Source organism: Lontra canadensis, unplaced genomic scaffold, assembly GCF_010015895.1.
Source record: "Lontra canadensis isolate GAN:19392208 unplaced genomic scaffold, GSC_riverotter_1.0 scaffold57, whole genome shotgun sequence".
Taxonomy (NCBI): Eukaryota; Metazoa; Chordata; class Mammalia; order Carnivora; family Mustelidae; genus Lontra; species Lontra canadensis.
Genome location: NW_022631051.1, coordinates 11197799 through 11220058, shown reverse-complemented (window position 1 = coordinate 11220058; position 22260 = coordinate 11197799). Strand labels below are relative to the sequence as shown.

Sequence of the window (22260 nt, the reverse complement as noted above, 5' to 3'; positions counted from 1 at the left end):
CGCCAGAGCTCACGGCGCAGGCGCGGCGGTAGCCGACTTCCCCGGCACGTGACCTCTGTTGTCGACACTGGCTGGGGCGTGGCCGCGGGACGATTTCACCTCTGGAGGGGAGAGAGAAGACGAGCGGTAGGCCGCGGTCGCGCGCACAGGACGTGGCGCCCCCCCAAGTCGCGGAGCAAGATGGTCAGCTCCAGAGGCGGGGCCTCCTGCTCAAGACTGGCGGAAGGAATTCTCTCAGAGACCGGGTGGGTGGAGGGGCGTAGCGCGGCGCTGGACTGTGGGCTGTGGAGCTGCTGTGCTGCAGAGCGGTGGGCGCTTCCCGAGGGTCTCGGAAGGTCGGCCTGGAGCCCTGAGGGCTTGAAAAGGCCGTTCTTTGCCTTGGCCACGCTCTTCCTTCTCCTGCCCAGACCCAGACGAGCCCCTGCACCATGTCGGCCTACCCCAAAAGCTACAACCCATTCGACGACGATGCGGAGGATGAGGGTGTCCGGCCAACGCCGTGGAAGGACGACCGCGACCTCCCCGATGGACCCGGCGCGCCCATGGACAGGCAGCAGTACCTGCGGCAGGAGGTGATGCGCAGGGCCCAGGCCGCGGTCGCCAGCACCGACAGGTCCCTTTCCCTCGTATACGAGTCCGAGAGGGTCGGCGTCGCCTCTGCCGAGGTGAGTCTGGAGCAGGGCAGGAGGACCCGACCAGTCTGAATTGTCACACGAGGTCAAGAGACGTTAGCTGTACAAAGAGGTGTGTGTCTTGAGTGCTTGAAAGCGGTAGTTTGCTCACCGTAATGTTCCTTAGCTGTTAGCAGAGCTCGGGTTAGGGAAATGGAGTGTCTGTTTTCTTTATATAATTACCTGCTCAGAATCCCAGATCCAAAGCTTCAACCTTCCCTCCCGAAGTGACCCAGAATGGGTGAGCATTGTGCCTGCTGGTGTGTGTGTGTGTGTGTGTGTGTGAAGCGTCAGTGCAAATGGGCCTTCTTTCCTATCACTGACCACTTCATCTCTCTGGTAGAGGTGATGAGGTCTGCCTGGGCAGCTGCTGAATAAGCCATAGCCCAAGTATGGTCAAGTCTAGGGCCTTTTACTTCCCAAATCCAAATGAAGATGTCCTAGATAGCATATGGTCTGTGACAGTCCGTTTCTCTCTAATTCACATTTTGTCAGTTGGTCGTTCTTCCCATGGGAGATTTCAGAGCCTGTAAGTGAGGATTGTTCTTTCTTAGGCACCATGTTTGTTCCCTCAGCCTACTAATGTTTGTTTTGTTTTGTTTTAAGTTCTTGGAAATGTAATAATAGATCATTGGTGTATCAGCTAACATTAATCTAAAGGATTTGTAGCTTCGAACCTTAGTACTGGAAGCTGAAGTGTTGTCTTCCTCCCTGGGTCTCTTTGTAACTCTTATCTCTGACAGAGTTCATTCTGACCTGATCACTTACAGTCTTGGGCAGTTTGAGATATGTTGGTTAATTTCTCAAATAGTCATTTAGGTCTTATCCCCATTGCCGCTTTTGTGGTTATTTTCCTTCCCCACTTCCTGCTGTTAGAGTATCCCTCATTGGCTCATTTTCCTGTATGTGGCTTCCTTAAGGAAGTTTAGCTGTATTTCTTACATCTTATATCCACTGAATTCCTGTGTTTGAGCCTAAGTGGCAAGTGTTGACTAAGATTTGGAAAGACTATCTAAGGTCTTAGGACCCTAGTGGAGGAGTTTCTTGAGGGTACCAGGTCAGAGGAAGCCAAGTAAGAACTGTTTGAAGGGACATCTCTGGAAAGCATGATAACAGGAAATCAGAATGATACCAAGTAGGTTGTCATGGCAGAGGAGAAACTCAAATCTGGCTTTTAAGGCTAAGATTTAGACAGGAAAGAGAAGGAGGGAGAGGAAGAAAGGTAGGAGGAATGTTCACAGGGCAGAGAGGAGCACTGCAAAGACACTGGCCTACCACCAGTGTTCCTGGACTCCAGTAGGGAAATGACACACAGGATATGTTCAAAGAAAAGGCCCAGAAGAGGTAGCTTAGGAGCCCTTCGTGGTCAAGAGAAAGTCTTTCAGAGGGAAGGAGAGTCAAAAACATATTAGAGGTGAGTGGTTTCACGTGGATTGTGAAATGGATCTCCAAGCTGCCTCCAAAGGCCCTTCTCTCTGTGCAAGGGGAATGGTGAGAAAAGAGGTGGACCAGCACCTCAGGCCTGTGAGGCTTGGATCAGGCCAAGTTGGTGTTGCTCTGAGAGGTATAGTGTGATCATGACTGGGCAGGTGACAGGCACTGTCATCATCAGTATGGTGACACTGAATTTTTCTTGGATTGAGTCAGTTCCCAGTCACCAGAGGCCCTGGGAGGCTGGAATGGTCAGCACCCCCTCCCCTCCCACTTTGTGCTGTCCAGACTGCCTTGGAATCAGTCTTTGATCCCAGTCAGAATGAGGGTGGCAATGGGGCTGGGGTTAATGAGCTCATCTGCCACTCTGTGGCAACAGACCCAAGTCACCTGCTAACCTCCCTACTTAGAGACACATTGCTGAGCTGTCCAAAAACATGATAGGTTTTTATAGAGGGTTAGGAATGTGCAAATATTAGTTTGGGAAGCTGTCATTCAGTCCCAGCTTGGCAGAAGTAGGAAAATCACTTAGGTCACCCTTAGTGAAGGAGAGCCGTCCTCCTCCTGTGAAACTGGACAGGGTTTATTTCTCACCAAGAGTCTAGCCATGGGTCATGACTGCCAAGGGACAGAATTAGAGAGGAGCAGTTCGTACTTAACTGGCCTGGTAAGCACAGTCCAGAACCATGGAGAGACTCGTAGGCCACTCAGCTCTTCTGTTTCACAAGTCTGATTTTTTTTTTATTCTTTCTTTTACCTAAGGTTTAGCTTTTGTGAAGCGATGTCCAATCACATAGTTCAAAACTTAAAAAACATACAGAAGAGTAAGAAGTTTCATCCCCGCCCCAACCCCGCTCCCACAGCAGCCAGCCACTGTCAGTTCCTTCAGTGTCCTTGTGGAGATACTCTGTGGATAGAAACAAAGCTATAGTCCCTTCCTTTTTTTCTTTCTTCTCTTTTTTTAATTTTAACCTGAGTGGATGCATTCTATATATTCTAGTCTGTATATTTTTTTAAATAGGATTGGAGGTTATTCCTTAGTAATATATAATGCACTGATCTTTTTGTTATTGTTGTTTTTATAGCTATGTCCTATTCCATTGAATGGATGGCTTGTATTTATGTAGCCAGTCCTCTGCTGATAGGCATTTGGGTTGTTTGCACCTTTGGGCAAGCCCATGGAGACATGCCTGCCCAGAGTTCCCTGTCCCCTCTGGCACTGAGCATATGCTCCTGTAATTCACTCCTTTTGTGAAGCCTGGGATGTCATTTGAGGGGAGTCCAGCAATCAGTGTTAGACTGGGGCCTGAGTGGCTGGCACAGTAACATCAATGGGACGGAGTAGTGTTTGGTAGGCCAGCATACAACCACGTAGGCATGACCTCTTTTCAGAGGTCAGGCGTGTGGCTGAAGGCCCCCACCTAAATCACGCTGTGAAGCAAGAACTATCTGGCCTAGCCTAAGGACTCTGGTAAACAAAGATCCTCTTATCAGGGTAATATACGGGCCAGGAGCCAGGCAAGGCCTGTCTTTGGAACATGCAGGGCGCAGACAGCCCAGGCCTGCTGAGTTAGTCCTTAGTGAGCCCGGCTCAGCCAGCACGCAGGCAGTAAGGAGCACCAGCCTTTGCCCTTGGTGTTTTCTCCTGCACCTGACGACTCCATTGGTGTTTCGGAGTCCATTCTGTACTACTGCAGTGAGACAGAGCCGCAATTCGAGCATATTCCATTCTCCTGTGTCGCCACCAGCGCTCATGCATGTACATTCTCCTGGAAAGAGCGTGACATGAAGGAGATGAATTTCCGGTTTCTAGGTTCAGCTGATTGACTCCAGACTGACCTCCACCTAAGCAGGTTATTCGATACCTGAGTTTAATTTCGAGCTCAGTACAGGAACCTTAGTCCTGACATTTTCCTTCAGAATCTCAGGGCCTGACTGGGTCAGGGAAGACAGCCAGGCCCAACTGAGCTTATGGAATGTATCAGCTCTGAATTGGACTTGGGATCTGGTGGTCACTGCTGCCCTCTGTGACGCCTGCTGGGTCCTGCCTGGCTTTCTGCCTGCTTCCTCATCTCATGCTCACGTTCCTCTTCTTCTCTTAGTTCCCCCAGTGGGCCCTGCGGCCCAGGGCTGCTTCACACATGGGCTGCACCCTCTGCCCCGAGTCCCTGACCCTACCCCCACCCTTTGCCTACCTAACTTCTCACCTTTCAGTTTCCCCTTCAACACCGCCCCATCTGGGAGCCTTCCTGACTCCCCCTTAAGCCAGGTAAGGGGTCCCTGCGAGTAGCTGACCCTGGCACTGTCCATCATGTATGTGTAGGATAGCTTGCTTTTCTGCCTCCCCCATTCTGAGTTCCCAGCACCACAGTGTTGTCAGTAAATGAAAAGTGAAATGAAACTTGACTCATTGAGCCCTCCGCCAAGACTGTAACCTCTGGCAGGGCAGAGATCTGGGGCTGCTTAGTTCATCCCCAGGTCCCTAGTGCCTGGAACAGTGGATGGAAAAGTAGTATCTATTCGTGGATATCTTGTGACACTTCTGTCCTTCTGTGTGTTTTTTCTGTCGGCAGGAATTCCCTGATGTGTTCACATTTGCACAGGGCCCAGGGACATAACCCACCTGGCCAGAAGTTGTCCCCCCATAGAACAGAGTGTACCCTCACAGGGCCTTCAGTTGTCTTTTGCATTCTCTTGCTTTATCAATAATCCCTGTTTGACAAAGAGCTGCAAACCAAAGGGAAATTGAGACACCCCCCCACTCTCTGCTGTTTCTCAGCACAGTACCCCTGGCCCAACCAGATCTTTTCTCTGACCATTTTCTTTTTTCCTGTTTAACTTCTAGAAAACTCCTTTTAGAGCTCAAGGTGGGGGAGGTGTGGATCACCTATAATGCTAACATCTGAACTTTGCATGCTTACCCTTTACACAGCGGTACTCTCTGGAGCTCCCTCCCCTCATAGTCGCCCTTGTCTCTCCATGACCTCCATTCTCCCAGGGACCCATGACGATCCGCATGGCCTCCCTTTTGGGGGACAGGACGATGTCTGGGAACTGGGGTGTTTGAGGTCCACCTAGCTTGTCCTTCCTGTTCTGGTATTCTTGGTATTTACTCCTCCAAGTCCTTCTTCCTTGTCAGTTAGAACTAGGTCACAAGCACCTGGAGCCCGGTCCTTTCCTCTGCCTCAGAGGATGGATTTCAGCAGAAGTTTCTCCTCTGCCGGCCTCCTGACCAGCAGATCACCTCCAGTGAACACCAGCTTCCAGCTCACAGAAACTTCCAGAGACCAGAACAGCACTCACTTCCTTGGCCAGCCACCCCCACAGATTTCTCTTTACTTCGATCGTAACATCTAACTCAAGACATTTGGTTTCCTTACCGGGTCAGTACCATGATGCAGACTTGGAGTTTGAGAGACTGTGTCACTTGTGAAAAGAAGAAAGTAAGATCTCACTGTGAACTGGGGAAGGTTTTGTCAGCTACTTGTTACTGCTGCTACTCTCCAAATTGAGGTCAGGAGGCCGAAGCAAGAAGGCAGGTGGTTGGTGAGATGAGCCACCGGGAGAGCCCTGGTTGTGAGGGAAGCCGAGGACCTGTGTCCTTGTGTGACAGAGCCCGGGCCAGCACCCACCCCAGGAAGCTGGGTGCCTGTCCTGCTTCCTGTTCTTCATCTTCTGCTGAAGGGGAAGTTAAGCTGGTGGGACTGAACTGTTGGCAATATATCAACTCAAAAACCATGTAAATGCTGGAGAAAATAATTTTAATCCTAATTTAGAGCCTTGCCTTATTCCAGAATAGACTTATCTCAGAATGGACAAGAACATGACAAACCTGAGATGTTGGAAGGAGAAACTCTAGATAAATTAGGAACTCATTTTTTTTTTCCTTCTAAAACTGAGCTCTTGGAAGTTTTGACCCAGATGACACGGTCTGGTAAAGATGTTTCCTTTTGTTTAAAAGAACCTGATGGCTTCTTCAGACACATCTCAGGAGCTGGTGAAAAACATTTAAATTATTTGAAGTTATAAATCTCAGCAGTTCTAAGTTTATTTCCAACAAGATTTTTTGTTTTCTGCCTACACGTTATGTTTTAAAAGTTCATCCACTATAAACATTGAGAGCTCAGGTTACATGTTGGGTCCCTAAATGTTCTAAAAGCTTTCTACTGGGGTACCTGGGTGGCTCAGTCATTAAACGTCTGCCTTCAGCTCAGGTCATGATCCCAGGGTCCTGGGATTGAGCCCCACATCTGGCTCCCTGCTCTGCAGGAAGCCTGCTTCTCCCTCTCCCACTCCCCCTGCTTGTGTTCCCTTTCTTGCTGTGTCTCTCTCTGTCAAATAAATAAAATCTTTAAAAACACAAATAACATAAAAAATAAAACCTTTCTGGGGCGCCTGGGTGGCTCAGTGGGTTAAAGCCTCTGCCTTCAGGTCAGGTCAGGGTCCTGGGATCTAGCCCCACATGGGGTTCTCTGCTCAGCGGGGAGTCTGCTTCCCTTCTTCTCTCTCTGCCTGCCTCTCTGCCTACTTGTGATCTCTGTCAAATAAATAAATAAATAAATATCTTAAAAATAATAATAATAAATAAATAAACCTTTCTACTAATGCTTTTTTAACTGAAATGGCCTCTAATAAAGCCAGTGTGTATATTTTTATTTTTATCCTGCAGTTGTCAGAGGCGTTTATTTAAAAATTGTTTGTGATTCTGTTTTACGGTATTAAGAGAGAAATCTCTAACTATTATCTGCTATGGGCAACATAACTGCTGAGCCACAGACAGATGCAGGGTTGGAAGAATCAAAAGGTGGTAGAGGGCAGGGATGGCCTCATGAAGTAAAACAGGGAAAGCTTGAGAGTCTCCAGGGTGGAAAGGTGGATCACAAAAGGAACACGGCTGGAATGGCCCAAGATAGGGACCCAAGCAAGTTTGGCACAAAGGAAGGTTTTAATGTTACTATGGTGGCACAGTCACATCCACCTTCAGAACTCTCAGCTCTACTTTTTTTTTTCTTTTTCTTTTCTTTTTTTTTTTTTTTTAGATTTTATTTATTTATTTGAGAGAGAGAACATGAACAAGGGTAGGGGCAGAGGGAGAAGCAGGCTCTCCACTGAGCAGGGAGCCCAACGCAGAGCTCGATCCCAGGACCCTGGGATCATGACCTGAGCTGAAGGCAGACACTTAACAAATGGAGCCATGCAGGCGCCCCAAAGTTCTACTTTAGAGAAGGTATTCAGGGAAGATTTCTCTGAGGAGGTGGCCTCTGAGCAGAGACCTGAATTAAATGAGGAGCAGAGCTGTACAATTATCTGGGCGAGGATTATTACAAGCACAGAATAGCATACACAAAGGCCCGGGACAGAATCACCTTCCTGTTACAGGTTTTAAAGGTGAAACTATGAGTGAGTTGGAATCAGATATTAACAGGGCCCAGAAATGACTCTGGACTTAGCCTGTGAAATAATTTGAAGGCGTGACCAGGGCCAGGTGGATCCAGTGACCCAACAGAAATCCCATATCTGAAAAGTGGGAGTACAAGAGCCAGAGTCCATGGGCGCAGTGCCAGGTCAAAGCCTTTAAGGTGCATGGGGGCCAGGAAAGGGGGAGAGCTAGAGGATGTGCTGCCAGTCCAGGCCCTGCGCATCTTACCAGGGTCCTCTGAGCCAACCTCTTGTGGGCATGAGGGAGAAGAACTCGAGAGCAAATATGAAAGAAAGCCAGTAGAGGCAGGACGGGGAAGGGCAGAAGAAGGTGTTCCCTGAAGAGATAACCTTCCCCCGAAAGATGGCAGCATCTCTCCCCATATGTGCTCTCTGAGGGCTCATGACAAGCCTGCTGTGTGTCCCCTGGAGAGGGGAAAGTTACAGAATGGTGTAACACCATCACCTCTCATTTTCTCCAGGAACTCGATCGTCAGCGAGGCGTCTTAGAACGCACAGAGAGGATGGTGGACAAGATGGATCAGGATTTGAAGACCAGCCAGAAGCACATTAACAGCATTAAGAGCATGTTTGGGGGATTCGTCAATTACTTCAAATCAAAACCAGCAGAGACTCCACCCGAACAGAATGGCCCCCTCACCTCCCAGGCCAATAGTAGGTGAGTGGGTCTTCAGCCATCCAGAAATGAAGTAGCTGAAAATGGTGTTTAATGCAAATGGTCAAGACTTTGAAGCCACTTCTAGTGCCTTAAAGGGACCCAAGATCTGTGTAAGTTACTCATTGGAAGGGACTCATCCTCACACATTTTGAAACAAGAAACATTTTTCCAGTGCTCCTGATGCTATTCATTTGATTGAATAAATAGGGTCTCCAAAAAATTAAATTACTGCTCCAGTAATTGTAATTTGAAAGAATATTCACCTCAGAAAGCTTAACCAGTATAAATGTTCCTCCCTTCACAGAATTTTAAAAATTCTTTAAAAAGTCTTTATATCTGGGGCGCCTGGGTGGCTCAGCTGGTTGAGCATCTGCCTTCAGCTCAGGTCATGATTCCAGGGTTGTTGGATTGAGCCCCGCATTGGGCTCCCTGCTTAGTAGGGAGGCTGCTTCCCCCTCTCCCTCTGCTGCTCCCCTTCCATGTGCTCTCTCACTCACGCTCAATCTCTCACTCGCTTGCTCGCTCAAATAAGTAAAAGTCTTAAAAAAAAAAAAAAAAGTCTTGGGGTGCCTGGGTGGCTCAGTGGGTTAAGCCTCTGCCTTCGGCTCAGGTCATGATCTTAGGGTCCTGGGATTAAGCCCCGCATCGGGCTCTCTGCTCAGTAGGGAGCCTGCTTCCCCCTTTTTCTCTGCCTGCCTCTCTGCCTACTTGTGATCTCTGTCAAATAAATAAAATCTTTAAAAATATAAAAAATTAAAAAATAAAATATTTTTTTAATCTTTATATCCAACATTTCCATATCTAATGCAGTCTGGCTATTAACTTTCATTTTAAAATGAGTGATTATTTTTCTCAGACGTTTCAGTTAGGTAATAAAATCATATATGTAGGGCACCTGGGTGGCTCAGTGGGTTGGGCCTCTGCCTTCAGCTCAGGTCATGATCTCAGGGTCCTGGGATTGAGCCCCACATCGGGCTCTCTGCTTGGTGGGGAACCTGCTTCCTCCTCTCTCTCTGCCTCTCTGCCTACTTGTGATCTCTCTCTCTCTCTGTCAAATAAATAAATAAAATATTTTTTAAAAAAATCATATATGTAATTTGGGCAGGTATTTAAATATGTATACAAAGATAAAAGAGTCAAGTTTTTGCTAAAGTAGATTACTAGTCATATCTCAGATCATTGTATTTATTTTTTATTGTAAAAATAATATAGCCAGGCACCTGGGTGGCTCATTTGGTTGGGCAACTGCCTTCAGCTCAGGTCATGATCCCAGGGTCCTAGGATTGAGTCCCTCATCGGGCTCCCAGCTCCCTGGGGAGTCTGCTTCTCCCTCTGACCTTCTCCCCTCTCATGCTTTCTCTCACTCTCTATCAAATAAATAAATAAAATCTTTAAAAAATAAAAATAATATAACCATATTACAGAAAATCTACACCTTACTTACCATAGCACAAAAACTCAAAACTTAGTTTCTCCCCCTTACTCAGTGTTTTCATAGCTGCAATCACAGTGTTCATTTGGTTTTGTAGCCTACTTCATTTAACCCAGAGAAAGGTCTGATGTAATGTTGTTACACAGGCCTCTCTGTTTATCTTTTATTTTCTAAATCTGGAACACAGAACGATTTTTTTTTAAGGTTTTATTTATTTATTTGGCAGAGAGAGAGAGGGCTCACAGGTAGGCAGAGTGGCAGGCAGAGAGAGAAGGAGAAGCAGACTCCCTGCTAAGCAGAGAGCCCAATGTGGGGCTTGACCCCAGCGCCCTAGGATCATGACCTAAGCCGAAGACAGACATTCAACCAACTGAGCCACCCAGGCTCCCCTAGAACAATTTTTTAAGAGGCATTTTTTTAAGTTCGTAACTGAGGTAAAGTGCACACATCTTAAGTATGTGTTGACATTTCCACTCAACAGGTGACTGCTTACCTGTGGATATACCTGGTGGCCACCACCTGGATTAGGACCCAGGATGTGGGAGGGAAGAAATTGGGAAACTGTTTCCAGCTCACAGTGGCTCTGGGGAGAAACAAGTGCAGGTGAAGGAACTGAGGGTGTAGCAGAAAGACCAGGAAGGCAGATCATTGGTATTTACGGAGAGGAAACTGCAGAAGGGGAATAGGCAGTTGGTTGGGCCTGGGGGCTATTCCCTGCGGACACGCTAGCCAAAGTTAGGAGCGTTGATTGGTTTTGTGGCTCAGTCATAATCACTATCCATCCCTGATTTTCCAGCTTGGCCCTGATTTCAGATACCTGTCACCTTTTTCCCCCAACTGGGGTAGTTTCTGGGGTTGTTCATTTGGTCGGGGTTTGTTTGTTTGTTTGGTTTTGGTTTTATGGTTTTTTGTGGTTTGGTTTGATTTGCCGTTTACAAATTGGAAGGATGTTTTGTGTCCCCCTTTTTGGGTTTTTATATGTTAGGGGAAGTTGAGATGTCTGTTGTCACTTTGGATTAAGACATCTACATCACATGAACTCAGCAGCAGAGACAGCCCTTGGTTGGCACTTTCCTGTGTCTCACATGTCCCTTCCCAAAGGCTTCTTGGGGCTAGTGCTGTACCCCCGCCCCCACCACCCAACCCTGGTCATACTTTAAAAGTCTTTCAAGTCCTGGGGCTCCCAGGGCACCTTACTTTTGGGGGGAAGCATCTTGAAAACTCAAGGCCTTTTTGACAAAGGTGTCCCAGAAGTGAAGCAGCCGGACCAGCTTCAGCGAGGTGGGCCTCTTGGTGCCTGATGTCACGTGCCCCCGCCTAGCCTTCTGCCTCTAGATCAGCCCCAGTCAGCTGGAGCGTTCTTCCCATCACTTGGTAAATGCAGCAGAGACCCTGAGGAGGTGGGGCTTTGCCCTGGGAACCAAGGCACCGACCTCTCAAGTGGAGTTAGGGTTATGTGGGGTCCTGCCAATTAAAGGAGGGGAAGGTGGCAGATGCGTAGCAGTCAAAGCACAGGAGAAGCTGGGACGAGTGAAAGGCATTGGCTATTTCTAAAGTGGGAGCCCAGCAAACTCTTGACATGGAGGCATGGCCTGCAAAGCTATCTGTGAGCTCCTAAATCCTTACCCTTGCAAAAATCACTGTAATGTGTAATTGCTTCTATAAAATGAGTAAATCTTTATAATCCTGTCATAACCCTACTCTAAATACAGCGATATTCTGATATAAAGTCTTTTAAAATAATTTCCTCTTAAACAAACAAAAAATCCTATGTATCCTGTGTATATCCTTGTTACACAAACCCTTCAGCCTTCTCTGAAGTTTTGTTTCTTGGTAAGCCATTTTTTGATTTGCTGACAAAGCTTCATAAGCTGCTGGTTCCCATTTGCATTTAAAGCTCATGAAGAGGGGTGCCTGGGTGGCTCAGTCAATTAAGCGTCTTTCTTCAGCTGGGGTCGTGATCCTAGGGTCCTGGATTGAGTCCCGTTTGGGGGTCCCTGCTCTGCAGGGAGCCTGCTTCTCCTTCTGCCTCTCTCTTTGTTTCTGTCTCTTGTGAGTAAATAAACGAAATCTTTAAAAAATACTAAAATAAAAAAATAAAGCTCACGGAGATGTCCCTTCAGATCATAGATTTAACCACTCCCTAAATTTGAAACACTCTTGACTTATTCAAGACTCGGTTGCTGACCAAGAGCCACCACTCCTCTTTTAGTTGTCTTCCTTAACCATTTCTGTCACTCTCCCTAGAATTGACTTTTTGCCATCTTTCACAAAGAAGCCAAATTTTTGTCATTTACGTATTACTACCATATACATCTGGGCACAAAGGAAAAAAGTCAGCTTTGGGGTATGTAGGCTGGATGACGGCCAGGTGTGCTCAGCTGCAAGCACCTGCTTGCACGTGGGGCTCACAGTTGTGCTCAGGGAAACTAGCGGAGTGTTCTAGACCTCTAGTCACTACTGCTTTTTTTTTTTTTTTTAAGATCTTATTTATTTATTTTAGAGAGAGAGACAACATGAGTGTGAGGGGCAAAAAGAGACAGAGCGAGAATATCAAGCAGACTCCATGCTGAGCGTGGAGCCTTGTGCAGGGCTCGTTCCAGGACCCTGGGATCATGACCTGAGCTGAAACCAAGAGTCAGATGCTTAACCGACTGAGCCACCCAGGCACCTCTCCAGTCACTGCTTCTAAGTAATGAAATCCTCAGATTATAGGAGACTCTCTTCTGTTCTGCACATCACTGGAGCACTGGGGGCCTATGATGCCTTTAGCCTGATGGGGTCCAGGCTTACATCAGTGGGGAGACATTAAAGGCTTTAATCAGGGACACCTTTAGCCTCATGGGGTGCACGCTTACACCAGTGGGGAGACATTAAATGCTTTAACCAGTGGCGCCTGGGTGGCTCAGTTGGTTGAGCATCCGCCTTCGGCTCAGGTCATGATCCCAGGGTCCTGGGATCAGGCCCGAGTTGTCCTCCCTGCTCAGCAGGGGGTCTGCTCCCTCTATCTTTCCCCCCACCCAACCCCCCCACCCGGCTTGTGCTGTCTTTCTCTGTCTCTCTCTCAAATAAATAATAAATTTTTTTTTAAATTTTTTTTTAAGATTTTATTTATTTATTTGACAGAAAGAGATCACAAGTAGGCAGAGAGGTAGGCAAAGAGAGAGGAAGGGAAGCAGGCTCCCTGCTGAGCGGAGAGCCCAATGTGGGGCTCGATCCCAGGACCCTGAGATCATGATCCGAGCCAAAGGCAGAGGCTTTAACCCACTGAGCCGCCCAGGCGTCCCAAAAAATTTTTAAAAGACTTTAACCAGGGTGGGGTGCCTGGGTAGTTCATGAGTAAATAAACTCATAAGTTCAGCATCTGACTCTTGGTTTTGACTCAGGTCATTATCTCACAGGATATGGGATGGACCACCACATCAGGCTCTGCTCTCAGCAGGGAGTCTCCTTGAAGTTTCTTTCCCTCTACCCCTCCCCAACCCACCTCCCACTTGCACTCGTACACATGCACATTCTCTCTCTCCCTCTCTCTCTCAAGTAAATCTGTTGGGTGCCTGGGTGGCTCAGTTGGTTAAGGGACTGCATTCGGCTCAGGTCATGATCCCGGAGTCCTGGGATTGAGTTTCACATCAGGCTTCCAGCTCCATGGGGAGTCTGCTTCTCTCTCTGACCTTCTCCCTTGTCATGTTCCCTCTCTCGCTTTCTCAAATTTAAAAAAAAAAAAAAAATCTTAAAATAAATCTTTCAAAAAATAAACAAAGACTTTAATTGGAGAGGTTCATGCAGAGGATGTAGAAAGATGCCTGGCATCTTTGGGTAAGGATTGGAAAGGCAGGCGCTCACCCATGTAAAGATAAAGAAGCAAGGCAGAAGGAGGGGCTGGATTTTGGGGATCTGCGGGGGGATTGAGAGGATGTTTGTATGGCTTACTGGGAATGGAGCTGTGCAGAGAGAGGGCAGACATGGACAATGATTGGTTTCCAGCTTGGCCAACAAGTGGCCAGGGCACCAGTCAGCAGGGTGGAGAAGAGCAGACTATGCCACAAGGCCCAGCTTCTGGGGGTGGGGGGAGCCCCTGCCAGGCCCGCAGGGATGCACGGAGAGTCAGGAACAGTCTGAGCATCTCCTGAGTTACCTGGAGAAGTTCCTGTCTGTCGCAGGAGTGGGCAGACTAAGCTTTTGACCCAGGAAACAAAATCAGAGTTGTTTTGTAGGGACTTATGTAAACAAGAAAAAAACAAAGGTTTAATGATGACATTTTTAAAAAATGAAAAGAGGAATAATCGAGTACAATTTTTTGTAACATAGGTCTCCTAATGAGAAGAAAGCAATTATTGACAGAGATTCAGAGTTAGTCTTTCTATCATCCGGTCAGTTGCCAGTGGTCACTGTAAAGGCAGTTCTCGGCCTGTGGCTGTACAAAATCAGATTTGTCGTGTGCTTCTCTTCCCCGTGGTCCTGGGAGTCTCCTTTTCCTGAAGGAGGGCCGATGAACCAGCTGCTGCTCTTCTAAAGCAGGTGTCTCAGAAGTTCCCCGGGCTGCGGGCCGGACTCACAGGAGCCGCTGATGAATATCCCTGCTTTGGTCAGAGGAGGCATTTGCTTTTTGCCCATGGGCATTGCTTGAAAAGACGGACTGAGTTGTCATAGGTGTTTCCTCTTTCTAAATGTTCTCTTTTCTTAACTTCTATCCACAGATTGAAAGAAGCCGTAAGTACCAGTAAAGCACAGGAGGCCCATTACCAGGCCAGCCACCCAAACCTCAGGAAGCTGAATGACTCAGGTCAGTGGGGACCTGTGCTCGGCCACACTTGGATTCCGGGTTGGCCCTGGGGTGGAGCACTGGGGGGCAGCAGGGACTCCAGCTACTGTCATGGCTGAAGGGTGTCAGTGACCCAGTGCCACTCCCAGGGAGCTGGAGGGTGTGTGTTAATGGCACGGCTCATCCCTCACCCTGTGGCGGATGGAATAAGGAAGTGGGAGCCTGGGTCCCGTTGGAAAGGAGCCTGTGCACTGTTAGTTCCTGCCCCGTGAAGCTCTGAACTCTTCCAGCAGTGAAAAAATAATGGCTGGAAAACCTCTGTGGTCAAGGCTAGAGCCTCCCAAAAATGACCTGTCATTCCGCAGACCCAATGAGTATATTGAGTTCTGTGGCAAGGGGGAACTTACAGTTGCTAACCGGCTGATCTGGAGATGGGGAAACTATCCTGAGTTAACCAGCTGGGCCCAGTGTGATCACAAAGGCCCCTTTGTAAGTGGAAAGGGAAGCCAAGGAGAGATGGTCAAAACTTGGAAGATGCTCCACTGTTGACTTGGAAAACGCAGGCAGGGACCACCTGCTGAGGAACACAGGCAGTCTCTGGAAGCTGGGAAAGGCTAGGAATCAGATTCTCCCCAAAAGCCTCCGGGAGGAACACAGACCTGTTGATGCCTCGACTCTAGGCCAGTATGCTCCGTCCCAAGTTCCTGGGCCCCGGAACAGAAGGATAAGTCTGTGGTTGTTGCCTCACAGCGGCCCAGAGCCCGAGGGGCCAGAGAAGCAACAGCGTGAATAAGGTGCGCAAAGTCGGTTGTGTGTGGTGTCATCCTCTTGTTATCAAACAATAGGCTCAGAAATACCCTTTATCTGGAAAGGAACTTCGGCCCCATGGAAGTTCCTGCAGACCCCTGGAAGGCCAGGCACATTATTCGGTGCCAGGAATCAAATGCTTCCTATGCTCCCTTTAAGGAAAGCAGGATATGCTCTCGATGCTCCAGAGCCCACTGCTCTCATGGTTGGACCGGCTAAGGAGAGACCCTGATGGAGGAAGAGCCAGCGGTCAGGAAAGAAGGATATCACCATAGTTCAATCTGGAAAGGCGAAAGCCATGGGAGGGCATGAGGGACAACTAAAATATGTGAGGGCCACAGAAAGTCTGAGCTCAGCGGAGCCTGAGGAAGTAGGGTAGGAAGGCTGTACCCAAAAAGACACGAATTTAAGGAATTAAGAGGAGTTTTAATTTGTACAGTGTAGTAACTGAAGAGCCTTAAAAAAAAAACAAAAAACAGACATTGTGTGTGTGGAATGGTTTCAGTAGGCTGTGCCTGAGGAAATCCACCGAGTCTGGAAAGAGAAGTTCCCCCGAAGATGGAAACTGGGATGATAGGGCTTTTCTGTGTGCGTTTAGAAACTGTAGTTCAAGGAAGATTTGAGGCAAACGTGCATTATTAGCATTTCTTCTTTCCTTGCTTGTTGTATTTGAAGCAGAAAGGCAGCATGTAAATACATTTCTAGAAGAGAAAGTCATCCACGATCCTGTTTCCATAATATAGCTATTTTGATTTTGATTTTTGATATTTTTTATAATCAATAATTCATTTATTAGTTTCTGTCACTTGAAACTTTTTTAGGTAAGATTGAGGTTCTTTCACTTTGAAAGAACTAAAGTGTGCATTTGAAGAAAGGAATAAATAAGATCTGTGCAGTTCTATTTTTACATCAGTGATCATTTAAAGTTTTTTGCTTTCTACAAAAGGCAGTCATCATCTGCTCTCACTGATATGTGGAATTTAAGAAGTAAGGCAAGAGGATCACAGGGGAAGAGAGGAAAAAGTGAAACAAGATGAAATCAGAGAGGGAGACAAACCATAAGAGACTCTTAATCATAGGAAACAAACTGAGGGTTGCTGGAGGGGAGAAGGGTGGAAGGATGGGGTAACTGGGTGATGGGCATTGGGGAGGGCAAGTGTTGTAATGAGCACCAGGTGTTGTATAAGACTGATGAATCACAGACCTGTACCCCTGAAACAAGTAATATATTATATGTTAATTAATTGAATTTGAATTTGAAAGTATGGGAGCGCCTGGGTGGCTCAGTGGGTTAAAGCCTCTGCCTTTGACTCAGGTCATGATCCCAGGGTCCTAGAATGGAATCTCCCATCGGGCTCTCTGCTCAGCGGGGAGCCTGCTTCCTCCTCTCTCTCTGCCTGCCTCTCTGCCTACTTGTGATCTCTGTCAAATAAATAAATAAAATCTTTAAAAAATAAAAATAAAAAAACAAATTTAAAAGTATGTAGTGTAGGAAAACAAAAAACCTCAGATCCCGCTTGGGTTTTTTTTGAAACGTGAATAGTTATTTTGATTTTTAAACCTTGCCTTGTAGACCTTGTCCACAGCCCCATGTCGTTGTGCCTCGTTGTAGTTCCACAACCACATCATCACTCAAATGAGTCCCGGTCTCTTTCCCCAGCACATGGCCAAGGTCTGACTGGGTGACCCGCCAGCTGAGGGTCTTTGACCCCCTCTCCCTCCGTTACAAGCCTGCCCAGTGCTCCTCCATCCTGCACCTTGTCCATCCCTACACTCATCTCTTTGGATGGCCTCACAACTAACCACCTCGTTCCTTCCCCGCCATTTTCCAGATGAAGATGAATTTTGTGAAGCCATATTTCGAGAGACATCGGTTAACCATTCTCCTGGTGTTTCTTTCCAAACTCAGACGCCCTCCCTGGAGGAGCGGGTCCTGCCGTGAGCAGCGAGGCTTACCCGAAGAACACACACCTTCGAGCCTGTCACCAGAAGATGGACAATAATCTAGGTAAGACTGAAGCTCCGCCAGCCTCCATGGGTCCCTTACTCTGGACCCTCGTGCTCCCAACAGCCAGTGCCGGGCCCAGCCAGTATACCGGTAGCCGGTGGTTTCTCGGGACCAAACCATGGTTGGTGTCTGCGTCTCCCTCCCCACATGTCAAATCCAGTATGGTCACAGCCATCTCACCCTTCTCTCTCTCTCTCTCCGGAGTCTGTCCACTTCTGTCCTTCCCCACCTCTCATCTGCGCTGTGACAGCAGCAGGGACCAGGAGACCCTCAGGGGCCGCACAGTGTGGCAGTGAGAGCCCCATTATCTCTTTGTGAATGGGGCCCAGGAACAGAGCCTGCCTCTGAGGATGGGGGAGAGGATTAGATGAGCAACCCCAAACATCCCATAGGGAACCGCCTGACCTTTAAGTGCTGCACACTCACGTAGCCACTGCAGCAGACACGGGCCGAAGAGCTGGGTTCCTTGTGTTCCCAGGTCCCTTGCCCAGCCTCTGGCCCCGCCTACCTCTCTACCCCTCCTGCCCTCATCACATGTGCCTCTGAGTGCTTTCCAGGAAGCTCCTGCCCACCTCTGCCTGGAGTGTCCTTCCTCCCCGCTGTTTGAAGGCTAGCTCCTCCAGCTACGGGCCTCATGTACCTGCTGGTTTATCTGATGGCTTCTGACCACACTGTAAATTCCAGGGAACCCAGGGCTATTTCAGTTTGCACCTCTGTACCCTGCCCTATCAGGCAAGCTCTCTGATTCATTTTTGAACGGAGAGAGAGAAGCTAGTTACTTGAAGTGCAAGTGCGGGGCTGGGGAGTACGTGTGGGCAGTAGAAGCAGGCACGGGAGTGGTGTCCGTGGGTTCATTCTAGGTGGCATCTCAGATGTGCTGCGTCCTCTGACCTTCACCCCATGAATGGGAACCTCCCCCATGGTGACCTGGGTCGGAGTCAGTCTCCCAGCCCTGTTGGGAGATGGCAAAGGGAGTAAGACCCAGGGTTAAATTTTTCCCGCTCTAAAGGTATGTAGTTGGAAACAACACTGAGGCCGATGACAATGCACATTGAGCATCTGTGCACAGACTTCCTCCTCCTTTCTCTCCCCCAGGAGGGATCCTGCGGGCCCCCTCCGTGGTTCGCCCAGAGCAGTGGCTGTTCCAGCAGCCCGGAGCAAATAGCATGACAGCCTGTTAGGCAAACCATGTTCTTTCTTTTTAACATTTAGCCTTTGTGTCTGAGTAACCAGATTCATCACAGAAAACTATGAAGTTAGGTAAATGCTATGAGGAAAGGATCACCTGGAATCCCATTTTCTAACAGTAGTCTCTCCTTCCATTTTTCACGTACCTCTGTCAGTACATACGCTTCCATATCCTGCTTTTTTATTTATATTTTGAACACTTCCCTAAAGTCTTTCCTGCGAAGTTCTTTGGAAAGCACTACATCAGCAGCCCCACGCCCTGCTCTTGGACACTCGGGTCATTCCCATCGTTCGCTCCTGCATGTAATCCCTTGCTCGTTCCTATGAGCACATCCTTGGCCGCATTTTGTGCCTAGATTTGCTGGAAATGGAGTTGCACGGTCAGGGAAAAGAGTTCTCCTTCTCAGCATTAAAAGAGATCTCCGTAGAAATGAGACATCAGTCGGAGAGAATAGACATAAGCAAGGTCAAATAAAAACCGTGATTTGCCCACCCTGCAGCTTACCACTGCTGCCCTCCGTGTGAACGTCAGCAGTCGGTGTGATGCCTCTAGCCTAGGCAGGCAGTCCCCTGCGGTGTGGCAGGCTGAGAAGGGCTGGCGTGGCCCCCTGGAGCCACAGGGCCCACTGACACAGGCTGTGCCTGGCCACCCTTCACAAGTTCGCTCCTACCTTCTTACCACACTCCCCGCACCTCCCACCCCTGCCTTTATCTCAGGGACCAGGACAAGTCTCCCTCTGACGCCAGCTCCCTTATCTGGTGGCTTTACTCTATCACACTTTTTTTTTTTTTTTTTAATCTTAGTATACCTATTGCTTATCCTTTTCTGTCCCCATTGCCAGCACACTCCCTGAGGCCTGGGGTGACCTCACAGACTTTACTCTCCATGGAATGCAAGGTCAGGGGTGTCAGTAAATTCAAGAAGCATAGAGCTGAAGACAACTTTTCAAAAAACAGACTGGATTCTGCTTAAGTTTGTGGTGCTCGTGCCAAGTATTTGTGTATTCTGACCTCTCTTTCCTTAATTTCAGCTGCAAGGAGGCTTATGTGGTGCCTCCTCTTCTCTCTTTCCTCTGGCTCTTTCTTAGCCTGCTGCTCCTAGTGAAAGGGCAGAATGCAGCTCTGTGCATGCCCCCCCACTGTTTACATGTGCACATATATGTACACACACACTGTCTTGGGAAAGCCTAATGAGGGAAATAGAATGAGCTCAGAAGGAAGCCGGCACCAGAGTGGCTAGTCGCTCTCGAAGGGACTGTCATCTCGAAGGGAATTCCCCTCGGCTGTGATCTGGGAGCATGGATTAAGAAGGGGGCCAGAATTTGAACTCAGACCTCGTGGGACTGACCTGGGTTCCTCCCCATACTGTTTGTGTCCTGCATAAACATGGGACTCTCAGGCCTCACATTTGAACTTGAATTTTGGCAGTAGTGATATAACCTATCGCTAGGGCTGAACCTTTGCCAAAAGTTGTGTGCTTCACAGTCCTCAGGGGCTTGCCCGAGACAGCATCTCTGAAGGCACCCAGCACCTTCAGCCCTTTGTTCCTTCTGACATGGGGACCCTGGACTGCAGGGACCTCCACGGCCAGCTTCTTCCTGGCCGCAGAGTAGGCAAAAGAAACGGTGCCAGCCCGATTCAGGTTGTGTCGTGTGCCAGGACATTCACAGCCTGGGTGTATTCATGGATCTGAGAAGTGGTAGCAATGAATGAATGGACATAGGAAAATGTGAATTATCATAACATAGGTGACAAGATCTCACAGCATTTGGGTCCAGCGGGAACATCTGTAGTCCATGTATTTTCTGGGAGAGCACCCTAGGTGGCAAGGCAGGGACAAAGCACCCATTTCTCTTGCCACCTGCAGAGTGGAAGGAGGGGTGGGATGTGGCCTTCTCCAGGAGGGAGCCTGGGGCAGGAGCAATGTGGGTGCGGGGAGCTTCCTGGGTCTCTCCCAGATGTGTTTCCAAATAGGGATCCTCATGCTTACTACTCCGAATCTGTGCTTGATCTAGCTTTAGGGAGTGGGAAATGGAAGGATGGAAAGCTGGCACTATTGAGTTCTACCTGCCAACATGGGGTTTTTGCTCCTGAAGAGCAGCCCATGGGTCTGGCTATTGGTTACCTGCATACTTACCATACTTACCAGACACTCACCATGGGGTCTGGGGAGGGAATATGTTTTCTAGACCCCTCTGAACTTGTCTTTTTTTTTTTTTTAAGATTTTATTTATTTATTTGACAGACAGATCACAGGTAGGCAGAGAGGCAGGCAGAGAGAGGAAGGGAAGTAGGCTCCCTGCTGAGCAGAGAGCCCGAAGCGGGGCTTGATCCCAGGACCCTGGGATCATGACCTGAGCCGAAGGCAGAGGCTTTAACCCACTGAGCCACCCAGGCACCCCTGAACTTCTCTTTTTCTTGGGTACTAACTGATCTTGCAACGTGCCGTAACCCTCTAGAATGTTCAGAGGCAGCTGAAAAATCACGTAGAACTCTATGCATTTTTTAAAGCACAGGAAGGACAAACACCACTGTATTAAGAGCGGTTGTCTTGGGCTGACATCTGGGGGAGGAGTGGCTTTTGCATGAAGCACATATTACTTTATATGGAGTCAGTGGGTTTTCTTTTTGCTTGCACACATTTTAGAAAATGTAACCAAAGCCCTAGAGTTTTACCATCTTAAGAGAAACAGGACTCAGTGACGTGAATGTTGCTGAGCACCAGGCACGGAACAAGCAGCAGCTCCTGATTTGACTTGGCTCAGCCCTGTGTCTCCTTTCCCTCTCCCACAGATGAGCTATCCATGGGACTAGGCCGGCTGAAGGACATAGCCCTGGGAATGCAGATGGAAATCGAGGAGCAAGATGACATTCTTGACCGCCTCACAACCAAAGTGGACAAGTTAGATGTCAATATAAAAAGCACAGAAAGAAAAGTTAGGCAACTTTAAACACAGAGAAGGCTCTCTCCACTCCGTTGTGATGAGAAGAGCCCAAAGATCTTTCAAACTCCCCAAAAGTTCATTTATATTGTTTTAGTGTGTAACATAATACATGTTTCCAAATGTTATAATTATAGAGCGGGTCCTAGGAGATGTCATTACGAGAAGTGTGTGTCCCACGTTTTTTTAGAGCCATCACCTCTCTGTTCTCTGAACTGAATGATTAGAGTTTTAGTCTGAGCACAGTAGCCTGGCCCTGAGTATCTTGGGCCTTTGAGGAGCTTTCCGGCATGAGAGGAACAGTTGTGTTTCTCACTTTCACAAGCATATGGAAGGCAGAATTTCAATCCTGGGACCACCATTCTCTATGTTTATGGGGAGTGGTCCTTCCCACACCTTGGCCTACCAGTCACCACCACCCCAAAACACACACACACGCGCACGCGCGCACACACACACACACACACACACAGAGCACATTTGCGATTCTCTCAAACCCCAGAAAAAGATCAGTGTTAGGTTCACACTGTGATTCTCTCAACACCCTGGAAAAGGATCAGTGTTCAGAAATGGAAAATGTCAGCATTTGCTCTTCGGTTGATAGATGTCACCTCCCCACTCCTGACCACCATCCTTGGCATAGTAGGAGGCATTCAGATCAGGACCGCTCATTGTGATAACTGGAAATGCGCAGGGAATTGTGTAAGCCCTGCTTCCCCAGGCATTCACTCCTCTAAGTAGGTGTCCAAGGTTAGGGCTAGATGCGCCACTGTCTCAAGGCTGCCCAGCTGGCCTATTGGGGGGCCCCTCTACAGTTTGTGGGAATGGAGCATCATACAGAGAGTGCCCCCACTGTGTGTTCCTCCCCTTTGGAGAGCACCTTGACCCAGCCTCGGGGATGGCAGTGTTTGTTCGATGC

The 22260-nt window shown here is 48.3% G+C and overlaps 1 protein-coding gene across 2 annotated transcripts; it reads left to right on the top strand.

The window, feature by feature from the left end:
• The first annotated feature begins 253 nt into the window (after positions 1-253).
• On the top strand, positions 254-21418 carry SNAP29 (synaptosome associated protein 29). Of its 2 annotated transcripts, none has more exons than XM_032875963.1 (5): positions 254-665; positions 8003-8199; positions 14332-14417; positions 17113-17211; positions 21193-21418. In XM_032875963.1, exons 1-5 carry the CDS (start codon positions 429-431, stop codon positions 21348-21350), a joined length of 777 nt encoding a protein of 258 aa, XP_032731854.1. In that variant the 5' UTR covers positions 254-428; the 3' UTR covers positions 21351-21418. The 2 variants fall into 2 exon arrangements, with proteins under 2 accessions (XP_032731854.1, XP_032731855.1); XM_032875964.1 differs by lacking the exon at positions 21193-21418 and adding an exon at positions 19242-19421.
• The last annotated feature ends 842 nt before the right edge of the window (positions 21419-22260 follow it).

Excerpts from the sequence above, each read along its gene's own strand:
- SNAP29 (XM_032875963.1), top strand. The coding sequence starts at position 429 with ATGTCGGCCTACCCCAAAAGCTACAACCCATTCGACGACGATGCGGAG. Across the intron at positions 14,418-17,112 it reads CAGGAAGCTGAATGACTCAG|ACGCCCTCCCTGGAGGAGCG; the intron begins GTCAGTGGGGAC and ends TTCCAAACTCAG. Across the intron at positions 17,212-21,192 it reads GAAGATGGACAATAATCTAG|ATGAGCTATCCATGGGACTA; the intron begins GTAAGACTGAAG and ends CCTCTCCCACAG.